The sequence below is a fragment of the Tachyglossus aculeatus genome, chromosome Y4 (assembly GCF_015852505.1).
Source record: "Tachyglossus aculeatus isolate mTacAcu1 chromosome Y4, mTacAcu1.pri, whole genome shotgun sequence".
NCBI classification, from domain to species: domain Eukaryota; kingdom Metazoa; phylum Chordata; class Mammalia; order Monotremata; family Tachyglossidae; genus Tachyglossus; species Tachyglossus aculeatus.
This window is the reverse complement of record NC_052096.1, coordinates 2739888-2764408: the sequence shown is the minus strand read 5'-3', so window position 1 is coordinate 2764408 and position 24521 is coordinate 2739888. Positions and strand designations below refer to the sequence as shown.

At 59.2% G+C, this 24521-nt stretch overlaps 2 protein-coding genes across 2 annotated transcripts; one reads left to right on the top strand and one right to left on the bottom strand.

Moving 5' to 3' along the window:
• Positions 1-824: 824 nt before the first annotated feature.
• On the top strand, positions 825-8168 carry YBX2 (Y-box binding protein 2). The gene is made up of 10 exons (XM_038768784.1): positions 825-1076; positions 2969-3032; positions 4818-4851; positions 5409-5498; positions 5886-6173; positions 6309-6412; positions 6850-7048; positions 7415-7540; positions 7626-7710; positions 7802-8168. Exons 1-9 carry the CDS (start codon positions 851-853, stop codon positions 7674-7676), a joined length of 1182 nt encoding a protein of 393 aa, XP_038624712.1. The 5' UTR covers positions 825-850; the 3' UTR covers positions 7677-7710; positions 7802-8168.
• Positions 8169-8595: 427 nt separating this feature from the next.
• On the bottom strand, positions 8596-21610 carry SLC2A4 (solute carrier family 2 member 4). Its single transcript, XM_038768585.1, has 11 exons — positions 21532-21610; positions 15283-15399; positions 15029-15201; positions 14807-14931; positions 14231-14346; positions 13514-13676; positions 11975-12162; positions 11416-11520; positions 10844-10945; positions 9616-9819; positions 8596-9288 (listed from the first exon to the last, which is right to left on the bottom strand). Exons 1-11 carry the CDS (start codon positions 21562-21564, stop codon positions 9085-9087), a joined length of 1530 nt encoding a protein of 509 aa, XP_038624513.1. The 5' UTR covers positions 21565-21610; the 3' UTR covers positions 8596-9084.
• Between the last annotated feature and the right edge of the window lie 2911 nt (positions 21611-24521).

The window sequence follows — 24521 nt, the reverse complement described above, 5'->3', positions numbered from 1 at the left end:
GAGCCACGCTGCTTCCCATAATAATAATGGCACTTATTAAGCGCTTACTATGTGCAAAGCACTGTTCTAAGCGCTGGGGAGGTTACAAGGGGATCAGGTTGTCCCGCGGGGGGGCTCACAGTCTTCATCCCCATTTTACAGATGAGGGAACCGAGGCCCAGAGAAGTGAAGTGACTTGCCCAAAGTCACACAGCTGACACTTGGCGGAGCCGGGGTTTGAACTCATGAACAGTGCTCTGCACACAGTAAGCGCTCAATAAATACGATTGATTGATTGATAAAGAGCAAGGCCGGGGATGGGGGGGGACGAGCCCGGTGTGAACTCCGCCAACGCCCCCGACGGTAACCAGGGGCAACAACGCCCGCGACGGTAACCAGGGGCAACCACCCCCCCTCCCCCGCCCGGGCCAGGTGGCGGTTGGGCGTGGAAAAGCCCGTTGAATTTCCCGCGAGCCTGAAGCCCAGTCCGAGGCAGCCAATGGGGTGGGCGCGGAGGGGTCACGTGGGTGGGCGGGCGGAAAGGGGCGGGGCCTCGAAGCCCATATAAAGCCGTGAGGCCGAGGCGACCGCGTGCTAAAAGGAAGGGGGGGGGCGGGGAGGTAGGGGAGGGCCTCGTCTCTGATTGGCCGAGGCTTGGAGGCGGGGCTGGCGCGCGGGATACGGGCGGCTCTGATTGGCCTCGGGCAGAAAGGGGGCGGGGTCTAAAGGGGGGTGGGTCCCGAGGCGCGAGGGAAGGAGCGCGAGCTTCGGGCCGCTAAGAGCGAGGGGGGGGGCGGGGAGGAGGAGGAGGCGGTGGCGGCGGCGGCGGCGGGGGCCGGTACCGGACCTGGGAGGCGGCGGCGGCGGCGGGATGAGCGAGGCGGAGGCAGCGCCGACGGTGGTGTTGGCCCCCGTGGGGCCCCAGCCGGGCCCCGTGGTGGTGATGGTGGGACCGGTGGTTGGGGGAGACCTGCAGAAGCCGGGGCCCGGGGGGGCAGTCGTCCCCCTGTCCCCGGCGCCCCTAACCGGGGGGCCTGTCACCTCAGCAACGGCGGCCCCGGTCCCCGCCCGGAGCCAGGCGGACAAACCGGTCCTGGGTGAGGGGGGCGCGCGCGCCCGCGGCGGGGGGTCGAGGGGGCGGGGCCTGGGGGGAAGGGGCGCGGTCTGGAGGAGAGTGGGCGGGGCCTGGAGGGGGCAAGTGCGCGGCTTTGTGTCGAAGGGCGTGGTCTGGAGGTGAAGGGGCGTGGTCTGAGGGAGAGTGGGCGGGGCCTGGGTGGAGTGGGGGTGGTCTGGAGGGGTGCGCATGCGTAGCTGCTTTCGGGGGCGTGACCTGGGGAAAGGGGGCGTGGTCTGGAGGGGCGCGCATGCGCGGCTGTTTTTGAGGGGGCGTGGTCTGAAGGAGGCTGGGCGGGGCCTGGAGTGAAGGGGAGGCTTAGTGTTGAGGGGCGTGGTCTGGTGGTGAAAGGGCGTGGTCTGAGGGATAGTGGGCGGGGCCTGGGTGGGGTGGAGGTGGTCTGGAGGGGTGCGCATGCGTAGCTGTTTTCGGGGGCGTGACCTGGATGGAAGGGGGTGTGGTCTGAAGGAGAGTGGGCGTGGTCTGAGGGGGAGCGCGTGCGCGGCTGCTTCGAGGGGGCGTGGTTTGAAGGAGGGTGGGCGGGGCCTGGAGTGAAAGGGCGGGGTTCCACCGGAACTGGGGGCGAGCCCAGTGGCGGAGGCTGGGCCTCCGTGAGGAGAAGGAGGGCGAGGGGGGGGCCGGGACAGTTTCATTCAATTGTATTTATTGAGCGCTTACTGTGTGCAGGGCACTGTACTAAGCGCTTGGGAGGTACAAGTTGGCAACATTGAGAGACTGTGGCAACCCAACAGTGGGCTCACAGTCTAGTTTGGTTCCAGGCAGTGAGAGGCCCAGGCCCTGCCCATCATCATCATCATCATCAATCGTATTTATTGAGCGCTTACTATGTGCAGAGCACTGTACTAAGTGCTTGGGAAGTACAAATTGGCAACATATAGAGACAGTCCCTACCCAACAGTGGGCTCACAGTCTAAAAGGGGGAGAGTAAGTGGAGTGGGGGCGATGGCCCCTGAGGGAAAATACCCATCTCTCCCCCTTCTAGACTGTGAGCCCACTGTTGGGTAGGGACCGTCTTTACGTGTTGCCAACTTGGACTTCCCAAGCGCTTAGTACAGTGCTCTGCACACAGTAAGCGCTCATTAAATACGATTGATAATAATAATGATGATGACATTTGTTAAGCGCTCACTACGTGCAAAGCACTGCTCGAAGCACTGGGGGGATACAGAGCGATCAGGCTGTCCCGCGTGGGGCTCAGTCATCATCCCCATTTTACAGATGAGGCAACTGAGGCTCCGAGAAGTTAAGTGACTTGCCCAAGGTCACACAGCAGACATGTGGCAGAGTCGGGATTCGAACCCATGACCTCTGACTCCAAAGCCTGTGCTCTTTCCACTGAGCCACGCTGATTGATAAATGCGGCCAAGTGAGGCAGGGAGAATTACTTGAGGGAGGGGCCGGAGGCCAGGGAGGAAACGCAGGCCAGTTGGAATTCTGGGAATTCTGGTGCCCAGGGGGCCGGTGGTGGGCAGGAGTGGAGGAAGAAGGGGAAACCTAGAGTGAGTGAGACACAGTGTTTAGAGACCTCTCGTAGGGCTGTGGGAAGCACTTGGGACAGTGCTCTGCGCAAAGGAAATACCACTGATTGATTGTAGTGGGAAGACACAGGTAGGGGATGAGGTCTGGGGCCTTTGTGGTGGGCGGAGACCGGTTGGAGCCTCCAGCAATCAATCAGTGGTGTTTATTGAGCTCTTAGGGTGTGCAGAGCACTTGTACGAAACGCATGGGAGAGTAGCAGTAAAATGGGTTTGAAAATAGACACGTTTCCTGCCCAGGAGGAGCTTATAGTCTAACCTCAACTCTTCCTCCTGTCTGCCCTCGAACCCCTTCCTCCTCTTCCACGCGCTCCTGCAGCAACCCAAGTCTTAGGCACCGTCAAATGGTTCAACGTCCGCAACGGCTACGGATTCATCAACAGGTACTGGAGTGCCCCCGGGGTGTGTGTATGTGTGGCAGCGGCAGGAGGGGTCCCTCGACCCGAGGGGCCTGGTCAGTCTAGTGGGTCCCATATAACCCCTCAAAGCTCCTGGTCAGCTGTGTCTAAAGCACAGAGGCGGTTCCCACTCACTCCGCCCTCCTCACCCTCAGCTCACCTCCCGGATGCCCCGGGCTGCCGCGCCGACTCACCCATCCAAATGCCCCACCTGCCAGCTCCCTGCAGGGCGGGGCATGGAGGGAATTTTTGTCGGCCTCTGGGGCCCAGCTTGGGGAACATCCCCATTTCCTGCTGCCGCTCCTCCAGCCCCTTTCTCCCCTGCGGCCACTTCACTCCCCTTGGACCTCTTCCTCATCCCCCCTGGCGCTGTGGTGACTCCTCTGAGAAGGGAAAAGAAAGTGGTGTCCTGGAGTCGCGTGGAAGGGGGCCGGCTGTTTGTCCCCCTCCCCATGGTGCCAGAAGCACGGACACGCCAAGTCTCCAGGAGGCCCAAGCTGCCATGGTGACCCGGCAAGCGAGGGGAGACGTCCTCACCCACAACCCACCCCCCGCGGCTCAGGGAGCGGTTCAAATGATGCGTTGTGGAGGATTGAGACCCAGTCGGCAGTTTCCCAGTCTGGGCTTCCTGCCCATTGGACTCCCAGGGGGTTCCCCAACCCGACCAGTGACCTCTTTGCAGGCTGCCCTTTATACCAGGCCGCCTGGCTCTCGAACCCAGCAACTGCGATGTCCTGGGAAGGGGCACCGAGGGGGCTCCCCGCTCTGCCCCTCCCCGTTCCCGCTCCGGATCTGAGGGTCCCGGGAAGCAGGGATGCAGCCCCTGCTGGAGGATGAAGCTGTGGAGGGAGGGGAAACGGCTAAATCTAGTCTGTTTCCTTTCTCCTCTAAGTTGAACAGGCGGGGGTCTCCCTCCTCTCCCTCCCCCTCTTGATGTCCCAATGATAGGCAATGACCTGCACGGGCGTGCGCGCACGTGTGTGTGTTTGGGGGTGCGGGGGAGCGGCGTATTCTCCCATACCCAGCGGTGCGGCCACCCCAAAACCCAGCACCACTCCTCCCTTCCCCAAACCAGTTCTGTGGAGCATCCCATTGGGCCTGTCCGGCCCCCAGGAGGGAGTGGAATTTTCCAGCCAGCAGGCCTTGGGAGGGTGGGGTTGGGGACAGCTACACTCAACAGCCAGCGGCAGCTCCTTTCCAGCACCCTCCCGCTTTCTGAGGTGCCCCAAGGCGGAGGTGTGAAGCTTCCAGGCAGGTGGGTGGGCAGGCGGGGCCCTGGCAAGGAGGGAGGTGCCCGACGCGGGCCACTTTAGCACCTTTCTGGAGTCAAAGTGCCTTTGCGCCTTCCCCATCCCCTCCAGGAGCCCAGCTTGTCCGCTGTGGTGACGGCGGCAGCCTTCTCCCCTCCTTCCTGCCTCTCCCCATCTGGAGCTCGGCCCCCTCCCCCTTGGCCACTAGCCCGGCTGCGCTTGGGCCAGAGAAGCGACCCGTCCCTGGCTCCCCCAGCTCCCCGCGCTCCTCGGTTAACAGGGACATCGGGGCCCAATCCCCGTGTTCCTGCCCTCTCCACACCTGTTGAGGAATGAGCAAAGGATTGTGACTCTTGTTCCAAAACCCAGCAACCCTTGGGGAGATTAGAGGTCATCTACTAGAACCCTGGGGGGTAGGGGGAGGGAGGGAGGTAGGAGGAGGGAAAACCCCCCCCTCCCCCCCCCCCGCCCCCAGACCTCTGGGCCTTACAACCTCTCTTCTCCCCTCGCCCCCTTCCAGGAACGACACCAAGGAGGATGTCTTTGTCCACCAGGTAAGGTAGGGCCGGGGGCCTGTTTGGGGGAGGCCTCCAGAACAGAAGCCTTCGCAGGTCATTGGCATCGCTTAGAGCAGTGCATTGCTCATAGTAAACGCTTAATAAATGCCATTACTATTACTATCGGCTTCCAGCCTCCCCTCCGGCCTCCTGCGTTCCTTGGCGGAGCAGCCCCCGCCCCTGCCGTTCCCCACGTTCCCCTGGGAGAGGACCAAGAGGGCCGGCCCCCGCAGCACAGTCCCCTGTGTCCTCTGCCCCTGAGCAGAGACCCGTGGATGTTGGGTTGGGAGGAGGGTTGGGGTTCTGGATACCTAAGCTTGAGGGGAAGGCGGCTACTGGGGCCTCTCCATCGTCTCTCCTCCCCAGCCCCATCAGGGATCCAAAGATTTGAGGGGGCCAAAAGGGGGGTGCCTGGCTCCTCATAGCCCTCACCCGGCCGTGCCCTCGGCCTCTCAGAGATGCGGGGATTTTAGGGCTTCCCCTCCCCCATCAATCACGCTACCAACCTGCCTCCCCTCCGGTCTGTTTTCTGCCCCCCACCCCCGGCCCACTAGACTGCCATTAAACGGAACAACCCCCGCAAGTTTCTCCGCAGCGTAGGGGATGGGGAGACGGTGGAGTTTGATGTCGTGGAAGGAGAGAAGGTTTGGGGGTCACCGGGCCGAGCGGCAGTAGGGTGGAGGAGGCCGAAGCGGAGGGGGCTTCCGGGAGGTCACTTCATCATCCCCTCTGTCCCTCAATCCCTCACGTGGCACCCCCGGCCTAGGGGGGAGGACCGGGGGAGCTCATGCCCCTCCCGGGGAGAACCGAGGGTCAGAATGAAGTGGAGGGTGGGGGCCGCCAGCCCCAAACCTCCCTCCCGGGAGTAGGGGAGAGAGGAGGTCACAGTCCCACGGAGGACTTAGGGGTGCGGGGTTGTTGCGGGGAGGAGCAGGTGGGTAGTTGAGTGGAGTGGGGCAGCGATGACCTCACAGGTTCTCTTCTCCCGCCTGCGCCGTCCGCTCCCTCCTTTCCCTTCCTCCCCGACACAGGGTGCCGAAGCTGCCAACGTGACCGGCCCCGGCGGGGTCCCGGTGAAGGGGAGCCGCTACGCCCCAAACCGGCGCCGCTTCCGTCGCTTCATCCCGCGGCCCCGGCCGGCGGCGGCACCCCTGGCCCTGGTGGCCGACGGCTCCGTGGGCGGGGCGGAGCCCGGCAGCGAGGGGGAGCGGGCCGACCACCCCGGCCAGCGGCCCCGCCGCCGCCGCCCGCCCCCCTTCTTCTACCGCCGGCGCTTCGTGCGCGGCCCCCGGCCCCCCGACCCCCAGCAGCAAGGGGAGGTAGGTGAGGGGGCCCGGGGCGGACGGACGAAGAGGGCTGCCCGACCCCAGGGGGGCTGGGGTCCTGGACTCCTGAGCATGGGGCAGAAAAGAGGAGCCCCAGGTCCAGCCTCACTTAGAATTACACACGCCCAGGGCCCAGAGGGATCGGAGCCCAAAGACGCCACCTCCTTAGACGGGGACCAGCATCAGGGCGATGACAGGGTCGCCCTGCCCCGCTTCCGGCCCCGCTACCGCAGGTGAGCAGACCTTCCTTAGGGCCGGGCTGGGAGGGGAGTCGGGGGGCGCTGCCGGGAGGCTACCGGGGGGACGTGTAGGGGGCTCGACGCTGGCCCGGGACAGAGTTAGACTGCTCCCCTGGGCGGCCCAGAGTCTCCAGCGTCCATCTTGCAGCCCTAGAGAAGCAGCGTGGCGCAGTGGAAAGAGCCCGGGCTTTGGAGTCAAGAGTTCGTGGATTCAAATCCCGGCTCTGCCAGTTGTCAGCTGTGTGACTTTGGGCAAGTCACTCAACTTCTCTGTGCCTCAGTGACCTCATCTGTACAATGGGGATGAAGACTGTGAGCCCCCCCGTGGGACAACCTGATCGCCTTGTAACCTCCCCAGCGCTTCGAACGGTGCTTTGCACATAGTGAGCACTTAATAAATGCCATTGTTATGATTATTATTATTACTACAGGCCCTTCCGCCCCCGGCCTCCCCAACAGCCCACCACGGAGGGCGGGGACGGGGAGACCAAGCCCCTGCAGGGCCCCGCCGACAGCTCCCGGCCCGAGCCCCAGCGGCCCCGCAATCGGCCGTACTTCCAACGCCGCCGGCAGCAGCAACCGCCACCACCGCCTCCCGGGCCCCGGACACACGTCACCACCACCGCCGAGGTGAGAGGGGCCCCGGAGGGGGCGGCGGGCGTGGGCCTGCCATAGAGCCGGGGCCTGGGACTCGGAAGGTCACGGATTCCAATCCCGGCTCTGCCACTCGTCTGCCCTGTGACCCCGAGCGAGTCACTTCACTCCTCTGGGCCTCAGTTCCTTGATCTGTAAAACGGAGATTGAGACTGGGAGCCCCACAGGGGACAAGGGCCTGCGTCCAACCCGATTTGCTGGTAGCCACCCCAGCACTTAGTACAGCGCCTGGCACGTAACAAATCCCACGGCTATTATTGTCGTTCTTATGAGGAGACACCCCCGGGGTGGGCCTAGAGAGGTCCGGCCGCGGCCTGGCCCCAGCCTCCCCCGCCCCCACAGGCCGAGCTCAAAGAGCCAGCATCCCTGGGCCTCCTCCCCGTGGATGCCCCTGGTCCTCAGGAGGGGCCCCTGGAGAACCTGAAGCCCCTGCTGCCTCCGCTGGAGCCTCAGAATCAGCTGCTGGACGTGAGTCGAGGGGTCGTGGGGGGAGCGGCAGGGGGGCAGAGAGAGCCGGGCCGCCACCAGCGCCTTGTCCCTGTCAATCCTTCAGACCCCAGCCCCCCTGCCCGGCTGTGACCCCACCACCGCCCTCCTGGAGTGACACCCACCAGGGGTCACACGGAGCCGCCACCTTGGTGAGGACCTGGGGGTCCGGGGGTGGCGGGAGAAGGGGGGACGGAGCAGCGCCAGGGCCTGAAATCAACTGCCGCCCACCCCCGCACATAGGTAACATCCATCTGCTCCCCTCAACCTCCAAACCACCTGCGGCACGAAAACGGCGGCTGCCCCATCACCCACCCCGGCCCCGTCTCCCCAAGATCCAGGAGCCGAGCGACTGTTTGATTTTGTTTCTCCTCCCTGACGGTGGAGGCGGAGGGTGGGGAGAAGCTCGGTCCCCGCCCCCGGCCTACTCCAGGGGCCGCCCGCCTCCCCCCGACCTCTCCCTCCTGGCTGTTGTGCTCTTCCGCCCCTTGGTTTATTTTTTTGGGTTCTCTATCCTGGCCGCAGCAGTGTTGTGACGCGTGTCCCCCGCCACCCGGACCGCAGCAGTAAAAATAAATTGGCACAAATGCCCGCCACGGGCGTCCCGCTCTCTCCGGCTCCGTGCCTACAGCTGGGCTGCGGGAGAGGGGGAGGCACGACCCCGGTGCCCGCCGTGGGGTGGGGTTGAGGGGGAAGCAGACGGGGAAGGGGCCGACCTGGCGGAGGGAGACAGGCCCAGACCCACCCCCGGCCTCCCAATTCTGTAGCCCCAACTGCCCGTCCCACCCACCATGACGACACACGTGTTCTCACATGGTGACCTTTATATATACACATTCAGTACAACAGAGTCCGCAGGGTGTGTTTTCCCCCTTCCACCCTCAGAAACATAGAAAAATGCCCCAGGGCCCACCCCCAGCCCACCCTGGACTCAAGCACACACAGCCGACCACCCCCACCGCCCCCCGAGCCTGCCCACCGCCCAGCCCCATGGGGTCAAGGGATTGAGCCCCCAACCCACCTCCCCTCCACCCCCGACTCCTGTAACTTCCCAACAGTGAGAAATGGCAGAGAGGGAGTGGGGCTTCAGATTTGAGGGGGGTCCGAGACTTAATCTCTTTCCCCCTTCTCCTCCACTCCCCTTGGTCTGGGTGAACATCCCCAGACTTAGGGGTCCGTGTCCCCCCTTCTCCCATCACCCACCGCCCATCTTTTAGTTAGAGGGTCGGGGGCCCCGGGCAAATGATTAGGGCATGGCGTGTTGCGGGGAGGTGAGTCGGTGGGGGCAGATCGGGGCCTAAGCTTAAATTCAAAGCACAACCACAAGAGATAAATAATACCAACGGGCTCCACGCTGGGGAGGGGACACTGGCAGGAGGGGAGACCCCCCCCACCCTGGTCCAGGACCATCGGACCTCGGGCGGAGAAGGTTAAAGTGCTTCAGAGGGAGGGAGTGGGAGGGAAGGGTCGGGGAGGGGCTGCTCCCCCGTGGCCTCCGCCACCACGGCAGCGGCGGCGGCGGCTCCTCAGTCATTCTCGTCCGGGCCCAAGTACTCCAGCTCCGTGCTGGGCTTGATCTCCTGGTCCAACAGGGAGGGCGTGCGGCGGAAGCCAGACGCGATCTGGTCAAACGTCCGCCCCCGCGTCTCGGGCACCTTCACGTACGTGAAGAGGAAGAAGACCAGGAGGAGGACGGCGAACAGGAGGAAGACGTAGGGCCCACATGCGTCCTGGGGGTTGCGGGGAGGAGGAGGAAGAGGCAGCAGCCGACTCGGGGGGTGGCCCAGGAGGTAGCTGATGGGAACCAGCGTCCCCCATCTCTCCCCCAACGCTTCGCCCGGGAACTTTCACCCCCCGATCCCGAGCGCTCCCCCAATTCTGGCATCCCTCTAGATGGCAAGTTCGCTGTGGGCAGGGAACGTGTCTCATGTTGTGCGGCACTCTCCCAAGCGCTCAGTACAGTGCTCCGCACACAGGAAGCGCTCTAAGTACGATCGGCCGATTGATCGGTTTTCCTCTGTCCAGGAGAGCGGGCCCCGGGGGGTGAGGGGGCTCACCGCGATGTACTGGAAGCTCATGCCCACGATGAAGTTGCAGGTCCAGTTGGAGAAGCTGGAGATGGCCATGGCGGCGGGGCGGGGCCCCTGGCTGAACAGCTCGGCGACGATGAACCAGGGGATGGGGCCCGGACCGATCTCAAAGAAGGCCACGAAGCCAAAGATGGCCACCATGCAGGAGTAGCTCATGGCCGGTACCCGCTCCTGGGGCCGGGGCGGGAGGGATGGGCAGGGTGTGAGGGTAGGTGGGGCACCCCCTCCCGCCCACCTCCCGGGGCACCGGTTGGGGCTGTCTCCTTGCAGCGTGCCTCAGTTACCTCAGCTGTAAAGTGGGGATTGAGACGGTGAACCCTACGTGGACCGTGTCCAACTCGATCTGCTTGTATCCGCCCCAGCGAGTAGTACAGAGCCTGGCATGTAGTAAGCGCTTAACCAATACAAATAACAACAACGACAGCGCCGGCGTACAAGTCCAGGCCAGCCCACTGAGGAGCATCTTGTCCCCAGAGTTTCTGGGAGCCGTTCCAGACGTAAATTACTGTTTATATTAATGTCTGTCTGCCCCGCCTTTAGACCGTACATAAGCTCCTTGCGGGCAGGGAATGTGTCTCCCAACTGTGTTACACTGTACTCTCCCAAGTGTTTAGAGAAACAGGACGGCATAACGGATAGAGCCCAGGCCTGGGCGTCAGAAGGTCATGGGTTCTAATTCCGGCTCTACACTTGTCTGCTGAACGACCTTGGGCAAGTCACTTCACTTCTCTGTGCCTCAGTTACCTCATCTGTAAAATGGGGACTGAGACTGTGAGCCCCCCCCCACCATGGGATCTAATTCTGGCTCTATCACTCGTCTGCTGGACGACCTTGGGCAAGTCACTTCACTTCTCTGTGCCTCAGTTACCTCATCTGTAAAATGGGGACTGACACTGTGATCCCCCCGGAATGAGACAGGGACTTGATTTGTCTCTAGCCACCCCAGCGCTCAGTACAAAGCCTGGCACTTAGTAAGCGCTTAACAAATACCATCGTTATAATTATTGCTCTGGATGCTTCACTTAGGCAATACGATTGATTGATCAATTAACTGATGGATGGGCATCTTGCCTCCCATCCTTCCCTTTAGGGCCTGGAGGGCCAGAGAGCCCACTTCCCTCCTCCACCCCCAGCCATTCATTCATTCATTCATTCATTCATTCAAGGCCTCTTTCTTTCCGTTTGACGCCCTCACCAGCAGGAGCAGGGAGACGGTCATGAGGATGGCACAGCCACACATGCCAGCCAGACCCAGGAGATGGAGGGTCCGCCGGCCCGCTCGCTCCACCAGAAACACCTGGAGGCAGGGAGGAACAGTGCTTGGCACATAGTAAGCGTTTAAGAAATGCCATCATTATTCTAACCGGCGTCGGGAGACAGCATGCCCAGGATCTCTCGGGGGGCGGAGGGACTGCTGACGGCCCGGGTGCGAAAGCAGCACACCCCCGGGGGGAGGCTGGTGGTGGGGAAGGGGTCTGGTCCCCTTAGCCAGAAGGACCTGGGTTCTAATCCCAGCTCTGACACCTGATACCTTTTCTCCCTCCACCCTAGACTGTGAGCCCCAGGTGAGACGGGGATTGGGTCCAACCTGGTTAACCGGTATCTACCCCAGCGCTCAGTACAGTGCCCGGCGCATAATTAGCGCCCAACAATACCGGAATAGTTATTACCGCTACTCTCGTCCCCATCGTTCCTGAGTGGACCGGGGGCCGGGGGAATGGTTAGGATGGGGAGAATTGAGGGCGGGGGTCCCCGAGGGGCCGTTACCGAGAGGATGGTGAAGGCCGTGTTGACCGCACCGGCCCCGATGGTGGCGTAAACTGGCTGCCCCACCCCTGCCGACTCAAAGATGCTCGTTGAATAGTAGAAGACCTGGCAACAGGAGGAGGAGAAGGAGGAAGAGTGGAATGGGAAGGAGGAGGAAGGAGAGGAAGAGTGAGAGTGGAAGGACAAGGGGAGGAGGAAGAGGGGAAGGGAAAGGAGCAGGGGGAGGGAAGGAAGAGGAGGATGGGGAGGAAGAGAGGAAGATGGGGAGGGAAAGGTGGAGGAGGAGTGCGCCTTCCCGCAACCCATCTCCCAGATCCCCCTCTGCTTGTGGGTGGCCTCACCCCATCCTCCTCAGGTCTGCCCCACCCCCTTTTCCTTCTTGTCCCCTCACCTGACTCACCCCATTCCCCCACTGTCACCCACCAGCCATCCCCCTCCCTCCGGGACCCCGGGGGCTGCCTCGGCCAGTGTCTCCCCACGGCGCAGTGGGTGCGGGCGTCCCGTCCCCTAGATCCCGCCCAACTCGCGTCTCCGCCTCGGTCCTCCTGCTGGAGCTCACAGCGTTGATCCCGGACAGCTGCTGGCTGAGCTGGAGGACGATGGCGATGATCAGGGGCTGGCGGTGGATGCGGCTACGGAGCAGCTGGGGCAGGCTCAGGGGCTGCTCGCGCTCCAGCTGACGCTTCTCCTCCTTCAGCTCCGCCAGGGCCCCGGACACGTCCGCCCAGCCCGTCAGACGCTTCAGGCCTGGGGAGTCAGCCGGCGGGGGGTTGGCAGGGACGGGGAAGTTGGTGGGGGGGAGAATCCCTCGCAAACTTCTGCCCCCTCCCCCCCTTTATGGTATTTGTATCTGACTCCCCATGCCCTCTCTAATCCCCCTTCCTTCCCAGAATGTTTTTTGTTAGGGTATTCGTTAAGCGCTTCCAATGGCCAGGCGCTGTACTAAGCGCTGGGATAAATGCAAGGTAATCAGGCTGGACACAGTCCGTGGCCCACGTGGGGCCCACAGTCTTAATCCCCATTTTACAGGTGAGGGAACTGAGGCACGGAGAAATGACTTTTATTTTTTACATGGTATTTGTTAAGCCCTTCCTATGTGCCTAACGCAGTACTAAGCACCCCGGTAGATCCAAGTTAATCAGGTTGGACACAGTCCATGGCCCATATGGGGCTCACGGACTTCATCCCCGATTTACAGATGAGGGAACTGAAGCCCAAAGAAGTGAAGTGACATGCTCAAGGTCACAAAGCGGACAAGTGGTGGAGCTGGGATGAGAACCCAGGTCATTCATTCATTCAGGCCCGGGCTCTTTCCACTAGGCCACACTGCTTCTCAGGCTCCGGCGACCTGGTTGTGGCCGTGATGGGGGCTAATAGGGCAGGGTCTAGACCAGTCCCTGGGGCAGAGGGTCTGTCCCGCCCTCCCACCCAGTGCCGCTGCCCGCTGTACCCAGGGCCACACGAGCTGTGCTGGGGTGGGGGGTCGAGGGTTCAGGAGGTCAGATTGGGGGGGGATGGAGCTGAGGAGGGAGAAGGGGGACTTGGGGGGAAACAGGAGGTTGGAGACCGGAGGAGAGTTTGAATGGCCTCAGGGTAACTGGTTTTGGGGGGCAGGTGGGGGGTGGGGGATAGCGGGGCTGGGGAGGAGGGTGAGGGGGATGGCTGGCGATGGGACAGAAAGCTGAGAAGGACTTATGGGGAAGAGGAGGAGGGATGGGGGAAGACTTGGAGGGCTGCCTAGGAGAGAAGGGGAGGGCTGGAGGGGATGGATAGGGAAGAGGGCAGGGGGTGGGCAGGGTTGGGGAGGAGATGGGGGACAAATGGAGATGCGGAGGGGGAAGACGGGGGTGGGGGGGAGGACTGAAATATTGGAGAGGAGGGAAGGGGAGGCTGGGGGCTTGGGAAGGAGAGCAGAGGCGGTGGGGGGAAGGTGGGGGGAGGATGGCAGAAATGGGGGGAGGGCAGGGGGAGGCCTGAAGGGCTTGGGGAGGAGGGCATGGGGGGATGGGGAGGAGGGTAGGGGGTGGCCTGGAAGTGAGGGGGGAGGGTGGCGGGGATCAGGGGAGGGAGGGGAGGGGTGGGGGTGGTCCGGCCTTACTCTTGCGGGCGGGGCCCTCGAGGTTGCGGCTGATGTAGAGGTAGCGGGGGCTCTCGGGGCAGAAGGGCAGGAGGTGCAGCTGAAGCACAGCAGGCAGCACGGTCAAGCCCAGCAGCAGAGGCCACAAGTCCGTCGTGCCCAGCAGGGAGTCCAGGCCCAGCACCTACAAGGGGGACGTGGGGCAGCAAGGGGTTCAAGGAAATCCAGCCATCAAGCAATCGACCCATGGGATTTACTATGTGCAGGGCACCGTAATAATAATAAGAATAGCATTTGTTAAGCAGTTACTGTGTCAAGCACTGTTCCAAGCACTGGGGTAGATCCAAGCTAATATGATTGGACACACTCCCTGTCCCACATGGAGCTCATAGTCTCAACTCCCATTTTACAGCTGACGGAACTGAAGCCCAGAGAAGTGAAGTGTCTGGCCCAAGGTCACCCAGCAGACAAGTAGCAGAGTCAGTTGAGAACCCAGGCCTGGGTCCAAGCCACTAGGCCATGTTGCTTCTGTACTAAGCGCTTGAGAGAGCACAAGACAGCAGAATTAGTACATGTTTCCTGTCCATAAGGAGCTTATAGTCTAGAGGGATCTGAGGGGGAGGGCTGCGAGGTGCAGCCCACTCCTCCTCCCGGTCCGCCCCCCACTTTCCTTCTTGGCCAGTCCCTTCGGGCTGGTACCACCCCCCGAGGGGATTGGTAGGGGAGGAGGATGGTTACCTGGGCGATGAGGATGCCGATGACGATGGCTAGCTGGTTGAGCGTGCCCAGTGCCCCCCTCAGATGGGTCGGGGCGATCTCCCCCACGTACATGGGCACCAGCCCTGAGGTCAACCCTGGCGGGGGGAAGGGGCATGAGGGGTTACTGAAGGGGGAGCTGAAGGGGGGAAAGGGGCACGAGGAGTGGGGGGGGGAAGGGCTGAGAGGGGCTGAAGTGCTTAGTACAGTGCTCTGCACACAGTAAGCGCTCAATAAATACAATTGATTGAAGTGAGGCGGAGGGGTGGAGCAGTGGGGCAAAGAGGTGGTCGGGGAGAGGGGAGATGTAAAGGGAGGGGGTCCTCAGGGACCAGGACGTGGGAGCAGGGAGTTGGCGTTGGGTGGGGAGGCTGGGTGAGGATTTAGGGTGCGGAGGGGATGGCAGTGTGGGAGGTGGGGAGCCCTCAGGGTCCAGGGAAGAAACTGGGATGCGGAGGGGATGGCAGTGGGCCCTCGGGGTCCGGTGGGAGAAACCGGGGTGCGGAGGGAACGGTAGTGGGGGGCAGGGGGAGGATCTGGGGTGCGGAGGGGATGTACCTGAGTACGCCCCGATGATGAAGCGTCCAAGGATGAGCATCTCATAGGAGGCGGCGACCGGGGCCAGCCCCATGAGCCCCCCGCCCAGGACTGCCAGGGCGTTGTTCACAAGCATCGCCCGCTTCCTGCGGGGGGGACCGGGGCAGGGAGGGGAGCCGGTGAGCCTTCCCAGGGACCGCCCCCCCCGCAGCCCACCCGCGCCCCCGGCCCCGCCCCCCCTACCTGCCCAGCCACTGGGCGATGATCCCAATCAGGAAGGAAGAGATCATGCCGCCCACGGAGAAGATGGCAACGGACAATGACCACAGTGTGGTCAGCGTGGCCGGGGGGATGGAGGTGGGACCCCCCGGGCCCTGCCGCCCCAGCCATGTCTTGTTGTAGCTCTGCTCGATCACCTGGGCCAAGGGGAGGGTCAGAGGGTCAGAGGGGACCCGTGCCGAGCACCGCCCTCCGCCCCCCCCCACCCCATACTTCACCTTCTGCGGTGCATTGATCACCCCGATGTTGTAGCCAAACTGGAGGGAGCCAAGCACAGCTGAGAAGACGGCGAGGACCAGGGTCCCTGTAACCCTCTGCCGGGGGGGCTGCCCCTCCTAATAATTAATAATCATCATCATCATTATCAGAAGAAGGAAAAGGAGAGGGGGAAGGAGAAGGAAGAAGAAGGAAAAGAAGAAGAGACTTGTGGCTTTTGGTAAGCACTTACTATGTACAAGGCACTGTACTGAATTCTAGGGTTGATGTACTGTAGGTAGATTGGACACAATCCCTCTCCCACATGGGGCTCACAGCCTAAGAAGTAAGGACAGCAGGTATTTTATCCTCATTTTACAGTGGAGTAAACAGAGGCTGAGAGAAGTGACGTGACTTGCCCAGAGTCACACAGCAGCAAGTCGGGCACCTGGGAGTAGAACCCAGGTCCTCTGACTCTAAATCCGGGCTCTATCCATGCTGGGGAGAGAGAAAGGAAGAGAGGAGAGAGGGAGTGAGAAAGAGAGGGGAAGGGAGAGAGAGAAAGGAGAGGGGGAGAGAAAGGTGGGGGGAGAAAGGGAGATAGAGAAAGAACAAAAGAGGAGGAGTGGAAAAGACAGGAGAAAGAGAAAGGATGAGGGAGAGAGTGAAAGAGGGGGAAAGAGAGAGGAGAAGGGAAGAGTGAAAGGGGGGAAAAGAGAAAGCATGAGGGAGAGAGTGAAAGGGGGAAAAAGGAGAAGGGAAGAGTGAAAGGGGAAAAGAGATGGGGAGAGAGAAGGATAAAGGGAGAGAGAGAGAAAGGGAGAGAGGAGAGAGGGAGAGAAAGGAGGGGGGAGAGAAAAGTGGGGGGAGAAAGGGAGATAGAGAAAGAACAAAAGAGAAGGAGTGGAAAAGACAGGAGAAAGAGAAAGGATGAGGGAGAGAGTGAAAGAGGGGGAAAAAGAGGAGAAGGGAAGAGTGAAAGGGGAAAAGAGAAAGGATGAGGGAGAGAATGAAAGAGGGGGACAAAGAGAGGAGAAGGGAAGAGTGAAAGAGGGGAAAAGAGAAAGGATGAGGGAGAGAATGAAAGAGGGGGAAAAAGAGAGGAGAAGGGAAGAGTGAAAGGGGAAAAGAGAAAGGATGAGGGAGACAGTGAAAGGGGGAAAGAGAGAGGAGAAGGGAAGAGTAAAAGGGGAAAAGAGAGATGGGGGAGAGAGAGAGAGAGATTGAGAGAAAGTCCGGGGCATAGGGAGGAGGAGGAGGAGGAGGACCAGAGTTTCCAGGGGGCTGGAGGAGCCCGGAGGCTGGGAAGGGCTGGGGGTGGGGGGGCCCCTTAGGATGGCCGGATCCAGGGTGGGACGGGGAGGGGGAGATATGTGGGGCCGGAGCCCATGCCCGGGGCCCAGGCCGGCGGCGGCGCCGCCAAGGGTTCCTCCGAAGGGCAGGACGGCCCAGCCCGGCCCAGCCCAGCCCAGGCCCGGGAAACTCGCCCTTATTTGGAAACTAACGCGGCCCGAGGCATAAACAGCCGAACCCGCTGATGGATCCTGGGATCCCACTTCCCAACGGCTCCCCGGCCTCCTCCGACCTCTTCCCTCCCCCAAACCTCGGACCCTGCTTTCTCCATCCCCCCCCCTCCGCCCCCCAACGTACACACACACACACACACACACACACACACACACGAGTCCTAGGGCCGGGTGGGGGTCCTTCCACCCCCCTACACCGAGCAATAATAACTGCGGTATCCGCTAAGTGCCTTCCGGGGCCAAGCGCCGTACTGAACGCCGGGGTGGACACGCACCGCGCAATGTTTCTGGCGTCAGGGTGACGGGCGGAGGGGGGGGGAGGGGGGAGATGGGAGGGATGTCGGGGGCGGGACCCCCCCCGGGGGGCAGGGGAGAGTGGCCGGAGGGCTGGGAGCCCGGATGCCTGGATCCCAGGCCTTCCCGCATCTTTGACCTTGGGGCATTGATTTCCCTTTCTCTACCATCTCTGCTCGCCCGCGTGTGTGTGTGTGTGTGTGTGTGTGTGTGTGTGTGTGTGATCGATCACATGTTTTCATTCAGCTCCACGTGTGTGCCCCCCCGCCAAAAAAAAGGGATGGGAAAGCAAAGGGGGTGGGGAGGGGTCTCTCCGTTTGAGGCTCAGAGTATCTCTCCGGTCCCACTCTACTGTTAGACGGCTTCTGGAATCGGGGGAGGTAGGAAGGGGGGCTTTCATTCATTCATTCATTCACTCAATCGTATTTATTGAGCGCTTCCTGTGTGCAGAGCACCGGACTAAGCGCTTGGGAAGTCCAAGTTGGCAGCATCTAGAGACGGACCCTACCCAACAGTGGGCTCGCAGTCTAGAAGGGGGAAGGGGGCTTGTCCCTCTAGGACTTTTAGACTGTGAGCCCACTGTTGGGTAGGGACCGTCTCTAGATGTTGCCAACTTGGACTTCCCAAGCGCTTAGTCCGGTGCTCTGCACACAGTAAGCGCTCAATAAATACGATTGATTGATTGATTGATTGATTGGACGTCGGCTGCCCCCAGGTCACCGGGTGGGGGGTGGGGAAGGAATAGGGGGCGTGAGGGACAGGAGGAGGAGGAGGAGGAGGAGGAGGGGGTGGATGGGGTGGGTGGGCCCGAGAACTGGCAGCACAGATTGTCTCGGCCCGAAACCTGAGCCCGGGGCCCGCCTGCCCCTTCCCACCGGGCCCCGTTGGGGGCTGGGCGGGGGGTGACCGCTGGAACCGGGCCGGGGGCAGGAGGGGGACCAACAGGGGGGACCCCGCCACCGGGCAAACACAAGGACACCCCGGGCCCTTCCCCTCCTTTTGTTTTTTTAATGGGATGAAGCGCTTCCAACGTGCCAGACACTGTGCTAAGCGCTGGGATAATAATAATCATAACAGCGTTGGCATTTGTTAAGCGCTCACTACGTGCAAAGCACCGTTCTAAGCGCTGGGGGGGATACATTCAGTCATTCACTCGTATTTATTGAGCGCTTACTGTGTGCAGAGCACCGGACTAAGCGCTTGGGAAGTCCAAGTTGGGAACATCTAGAGATGGACCCTACCCAACAGTGGGCTCACAGTCTAGAAGGGGGAAGGGGGCTTGTCCCTCTAGGACGTCGGCTGTTGTGGGACATCAAGTTGTCCCACATGGGGCTCACAGTCTTAATCCCCATTTTACAGATGAGGGAACTGAGGCATCCCCCTCATTTTACCTCCTTCCCTTCCCCACAGCACCTGTATATATGTATATATGCTTGTACATATTTATTACTCTATTTATTTTACTTGTACATATCTATTCTATTTATTTTATTTTGTTAGTATGGTTTTGTTGTCTGTCTCCCCCTTTTAGACTGTGAGCCCACTGTTGGGTAGGGACTGTCTCTATATGTTGCCAACTTGTACTTCCCATGCGCTTAGTACAGTGCTCTGCACACAGTAAGTGCTCAATAAATACGATTGATTGATTGATTGATTGAAGTGACTTGCCCAAGGTCACACAGCAGACATGTGGCGGAGCTAGGATTCGAACCCACGACCTCTGGCTCCAAAGCCCGGGCTCTTTCCACTGAGCCCTATTGCCTCTTCAGTTTGGACGCAGGCCCTGTCCCACATGGGGCTCACAGCACTTAGGACGTAGTAAGCGCTTAACAAACGCCGTCGTTATTATTCATCCCCATTGTACAGAGGAGGTCACGGGCCACAGAAGTGAAATGACTCGGCCAAGGTCACACAGCAGGCCAGCGGCGGAGGCGGAATGAGAACGAAGGTCCTTCTGACTCCCAAGCCCGTGGACTATCCGGTGGACCACACTGCCTCCTGCCCCCGAGACCCCCGCTCTCCGCGGGGGGCTGCTTCCCGGATTTGGGATTTGGTTGTCCCTCATCTGTGGGACAACCTGATGATAATAATGATGATAGCATTTATTAAGCGCTTACTATGTGCAAAGCACTGTTCTAAGCGCTGGGGAGGTTACAAGATGATCAGTTTGTCCCACGGGGGGGCTCACAATCTTAATCCCCATTTGACAGATGAGGGAACTGAGGCCCAGAGAAGTGAAGTGACTTGCCCAAAGTCACCCAGCTAAGTGGCGGAGTCAGAATTTGAACCCACAACCTCTGACTCCAAAGCCCGGGCTCTTTCCACTGAGCCGCGCTGCTTCTCTTGATCACCTTGTAACCTCCCCAGCGCTTAGAACAGTGCTTTGCACGTAGTAAGCGCTTAACAAATGCCATCATTTGTTTTATTTATTTTTATTTGGGGGGGCTCCTCCCGCCCCCCTCCAGCCAGCTGATCTGGCTCCCATCATCATCATCATCATCAATCGGATTTATTGAGCGCTTACTGTGTGCAGAGCACCGTACTAAGCGCTTGGGAAGTCCAAGTTGGCAACATCTAGAGACAGTCCCTACCCAACAGTGGGCTCACGGTCTAAAAGGCGGAGGCAGACCCCCGGTTCTGGGGGCCCCCTCCCCTCCCCTCCCGCCACCAGCCGCGTGGTTTCCCATCCCATTTGTACTTCCCAAGCGCTTAGTACAGTGCTCTGCACATAGTAAGCGCTCAATAAATATGATTGATGATGATGGATGATCCTGGGGCGTCCCCCAAGTCCCCCCAAGTCCTCCCGCCCGGCCTAGGAAGGGTCCGGTCCTGCCAACCCGGAGCTGGACTCGGGGTCCTCCGGCTTCCCAAGCGCTTAGTACAGTGCTCTGCACACAGTAAGCGCTCAATAAATACGATTGATGATGATGATGATGACAGCCCAAGACCCCTGCGACCACCGGGCCCGGGCCGGGGCCAGCTGGGGGGAGGGGGAGGGGGTCACGCGGTCGCCCGTCGGAGTATAAATAGCCCCCATCCCGGGATGGGACCCACAGCATGGCGTCCTCCAAGGAAAATTGGGCGGGGGGGGGGGGGGGTCTCCCCGTGGCTGAGTGGAAATTCATTCATTCATTCCATCGTATTTATTGAGCGCTTACTGTGTGCAGAGCACTGGACTAATCAATCATTCATTCAATCGTATTTATTGAGCGCTTACTGTGTGCAGAGCACTGGACTAATCAATCATTCATTCAATCGTATTTATTGAGCGCTTACTGTGTGCAGAGCACTGGACTACTCAATCAATCAATCAATCGTATTTATTGAGTGCTTACTGTGTGCAGAGCACTGTACTAAGCGCTTGGGAAGTACAAGTTGGCAACATATAGAGACAGTCCCTACCCAACAGTGGGCTCACAGTCTAAGCGCTGGGAAAGTACAATTCGGCAACGGATAGGGACGGTCCCTATCAATCAATCAATCAATCGTATTTATTGAGCGCTTACTGTGTGCAGAGCGCTGGACTAAGCGCTGGGAAAGTACAATTCGGCCACGGATAGAGACGGTCCCTATCAATCAATCAATCGTATTTATTGAGCGCTTACTGTGTGCAGAGCGCTGGACTAAGCGCTGGGAAAGTACAATTCGGCAACGGATAGAGACGGTCCCTGTCAATCAATCAATCAATCAATCGTATTTATTGAGCGCTTACTGTGTGCAGAGCACTGGACTAAGCGCTTGGGAAGTCCAAGTTGGCAACATCTAGAGACGGCTCCTACCCAACAAGTCTAGGAGGGGAAAGACAGCGGGCTTGGGACTCGGAGGACGTGGGTTCTAATCCCACTTGTCTGCTGCGTGACCTTGGGCAAGCCACTTCACTTCCCCATGCCTCAGTTCCCTCATCGGTAAAATGGGGATTAAGATGGGCAAGCCACTTCACTTCTCCGTGCCTCAGTTCCCTCGTCGGTAAAATGGGGATTAAGACTGCGAGCCACTTGTCTGCTGTGTGACCTTGGGCAAGCCACTTCGTGGCTCAGTGGAAAGAGCCCGGGCTTTGGAGTCTGAGGTCATGGGTTCAAATCCCCACTCCACCACTTGTCAGCTGGGTGACTTTGGGCAAGTCACTTCACTTCTCTGGGCCTCAGTTTCCTCATCTGTAAAGTGGGGATGAAGACTGTGAGCCCCCCGTGGGACAGCCTGATTACCTTGTAACCTCCCCAGCGCTTAGAACAGTGCTTTGCACATAGTAAGCGCTTAATAAATGCCATCATTATTATTATTATTATTATTAAAACGGGGATGAAGACTGCCAGCCCCACGTGGGCCAACCTGATCACCTCGCATCTACTCTAGTGCTTAGGACAGCGTTTGGCACATAGTAAGCGCTTAACACATGCCATTACTATTATTATTATTAGTCCTCCCCATCTCCCCCGCGCAGGGACCTCCTACCTCGGTCCCGATCTGCTGGAAACCGGATGGCATCGCGGCGGGGGGGAGGAGGAAGAGGAGGAAGAGGAGGAGGAGGAGGAGGAGGAGAGGGTCGGGGGAGACTGGAAAGGTTGCGGGGAGGGGGGTGTCTTGGGGTCCTGGAGTTGGGGGGCCTCGGGGGGCTGCTGGGGGGGCGAGGATCACTGGGAGGGGGGCGTGCGAATTTGGGGGGAAGGGATGGCCGGAGAGGGAGGAGGAGGAGGAGGAGGAAGAGGAGGAGGAGGAGGAGAGGGGCCGGCAGGAAGATTTGGGCAACCCGGGATGGAGGGCGAGCCCCGGTCCCTGCGAGAGCCACTCCCCTCCCTGCCCATTGGCCCGGAGACCGTTGGCCCCCGGGAAAACCACGCCCCATCGGCCCCTAACCCGTTTCCCCCTCCCGGAACTAATAATAATAATAATAATGATGACATTTGTTAAGCGCTTACTCCGTGCAAAGCACTGCTCTAAGCGCTGGGGAGGAGACACGGTGATCAGGCTGTCAGGAGTAACTGAGGCACAGAGAAATGAAGGATGTTTGGTTTTGCTCTCCGTCTCCCCCTTTTACCCTGGGAGCCCACTGTTGGGCAGGGACTGTCTCTATATGTTGCCAACTTGAACTTCCCAAGCGCTTAGTACAGTGCTCTGCAAACAGTAAGCGCTCAATAAATACGATTGATTGATTGATTTAAGTGACTTGCCCAAAGTCACACAGCTGACAATGGGCAGAGTCGGGATTTGAACCCAGGACCTCTGATAATCTTCCTCCCTTCAAGGCCCTCTCTGAGAGCTCACCTCCTCCAGGAGGCCTTCCCAGACTGAGCCCCCTCCTTCCTCTCCCCCTCCTTCAATCAATCAATCGTATTTATTGAGCGCTTACTGTGTGCAGAGCACTGTACTAAGCGCTTGGGAAGTCCAAGTTGGCAACATATAGAGACAGTCCCTACCCAACAGTGGGCTCCCCTCTCCATCCCCCCGCCTTACCTCCTTCCCTTGCCCACAGCACCTGTATATATGTACATATGCTTGTACGTATTTATTACTCTATTCATTTATTGATTTTACTTGTACACATCTATTCTATTTATTTTATTTTGTTGATGCTTTGTTCTCTGTCTCCCCCTTCTAGACTGTGAGCCCGCTGTTGGGCAGGGACCGTCTCTCTATGTTGCCAACTTGTACTTCCCAAGCGCTTAGTCCTGTGCTCTGCACACAGTAAGCGCTCAATAAATACGATTGATTGATTGATAATAATAATAATGGCATTTATTAAGCGCTTACTACGTGCAAAGCACTGTTCTAAGCGCTGGGGAGGTTACAAGGTGATCAGGTTGTCCCACGTGGGGCTCACAGTCTTCATCCCCATTTTACAGAGGAGGTAACTGAGGCACAGAGAAGTGACTTGCCCGAAGTCACACAGATGACACCCCCCCCTCGTGGCCCATTGGCCGGGAGCCCGTTTTCCTCCGGGAAAACCACGCCCCCTAGTGGCCCATTGGTCGGGAGCCCGTTTTCCCCCCCTCCCGGGGAGCCGCGCCCCCTGGTGGCCCATTGGCCGGGAGCCCGTTTTCCTACGGGAAAACCACGCCCCCTCGTGACCCATTGGTCGGGAGCCCGTTTCCCCCCCTCCCCCCGGGGAGCCGCGCCCCCTGGTGGCCAATTGGCCGGGAGCCCGTTTTCCCCCGGAAAAACCACGCCCCCTCGTGGCCCATTGGCTGAGAGCCCGTTTTCCGCCCCGGGAAAACCACGCCCCCTCGCGGCCCATTGGTCGAGAGTCCGTTTTCCCCCTCCCGGGGAGCCGCGCCCCCTCGTGGCCCAATCAATCAATCAATCAATCAATCGTATTTATTGAGCGCTGCACCGCGCTCATTCCCCTGCATCGACTTCTCTCTCTCTCCTTCCGCTCTAAAAATCCCGCTCTCTCCTCTATACTACTAATAATAATGATGATGGCATTTATTAAGCGCTTACTATGTGCAAAGCACTGTTCTAAGCGCTGGGGGAGATACAAGGTGATCAATCAATCAATCAATTGTATTTATTGAGCGCTTACTGTGTGCAGACTGTGAGCCCACTGTTGGTAGGGACTGTCTCTATAGGTTGCCAACTTGGACTTCCCAAGCGCTTAGTACAGTGCTCTGCACAAAGTAAGTGCTCAATAAATACGATTGATTGATTGATTGATTGATTGATTGCAGAGCACTGTACTAAGCGCTTGGGAAGTCCAAGTTGGCAACCTATAGAGACAGTCCCTGTCCAACAGTGGGCTCACAGTCTAGAAGGGGGAGACAGAACACAACCAAACATATTGACAAAATAAAATAATGAGAATAGGTATGTACAAGTAAAATAAATAAATAAATAAATAAATAAGTAAATAGAGTAATAAATATGTACAAACATATATACATCAATCAATCAATCAATCAATCGTATTTATTGAGTGCTTACTGTGTGCAGAGCACCATTACTATGCGCTTGGGAAGTCCAAGTTGGCAACCTATAGAGACAGTCCCTGCCCAACAGTGGGAGACAGAGAACAAAACCAAACATATTAACAAAATAAAATAAATAGAATAGGTATGTACAAGTACAATAAATAAATAAATAAATAAATAAATAGAGTAATAAATATGTACAAACATATATACATCAATCAATCAATCAATCAATCGTATTTATTGAGCGCTTACTGTGTGCAGAGCACTGGACTCAGCGCTTGGGAAGTCCAAGTTGGCAACCTATAGAGACGGTCCCTGCCCAACAGTGGGCTCACAGTCTAGAAGGGGGAGACAGAGAACAAAACCAAACATACTAACAAAATAAAATAAATAGAATAGATAGGTACAAGCAAAATAAATAAATAAATAGAGTAATAAATATGTACAAACATATATCCATATATACAGGTGCTGTGGGGAAGGGAAGGAGGTAAGGCGGGGGGGATGGAGGGGGCTCAGTGTGGGAAGGCCTCC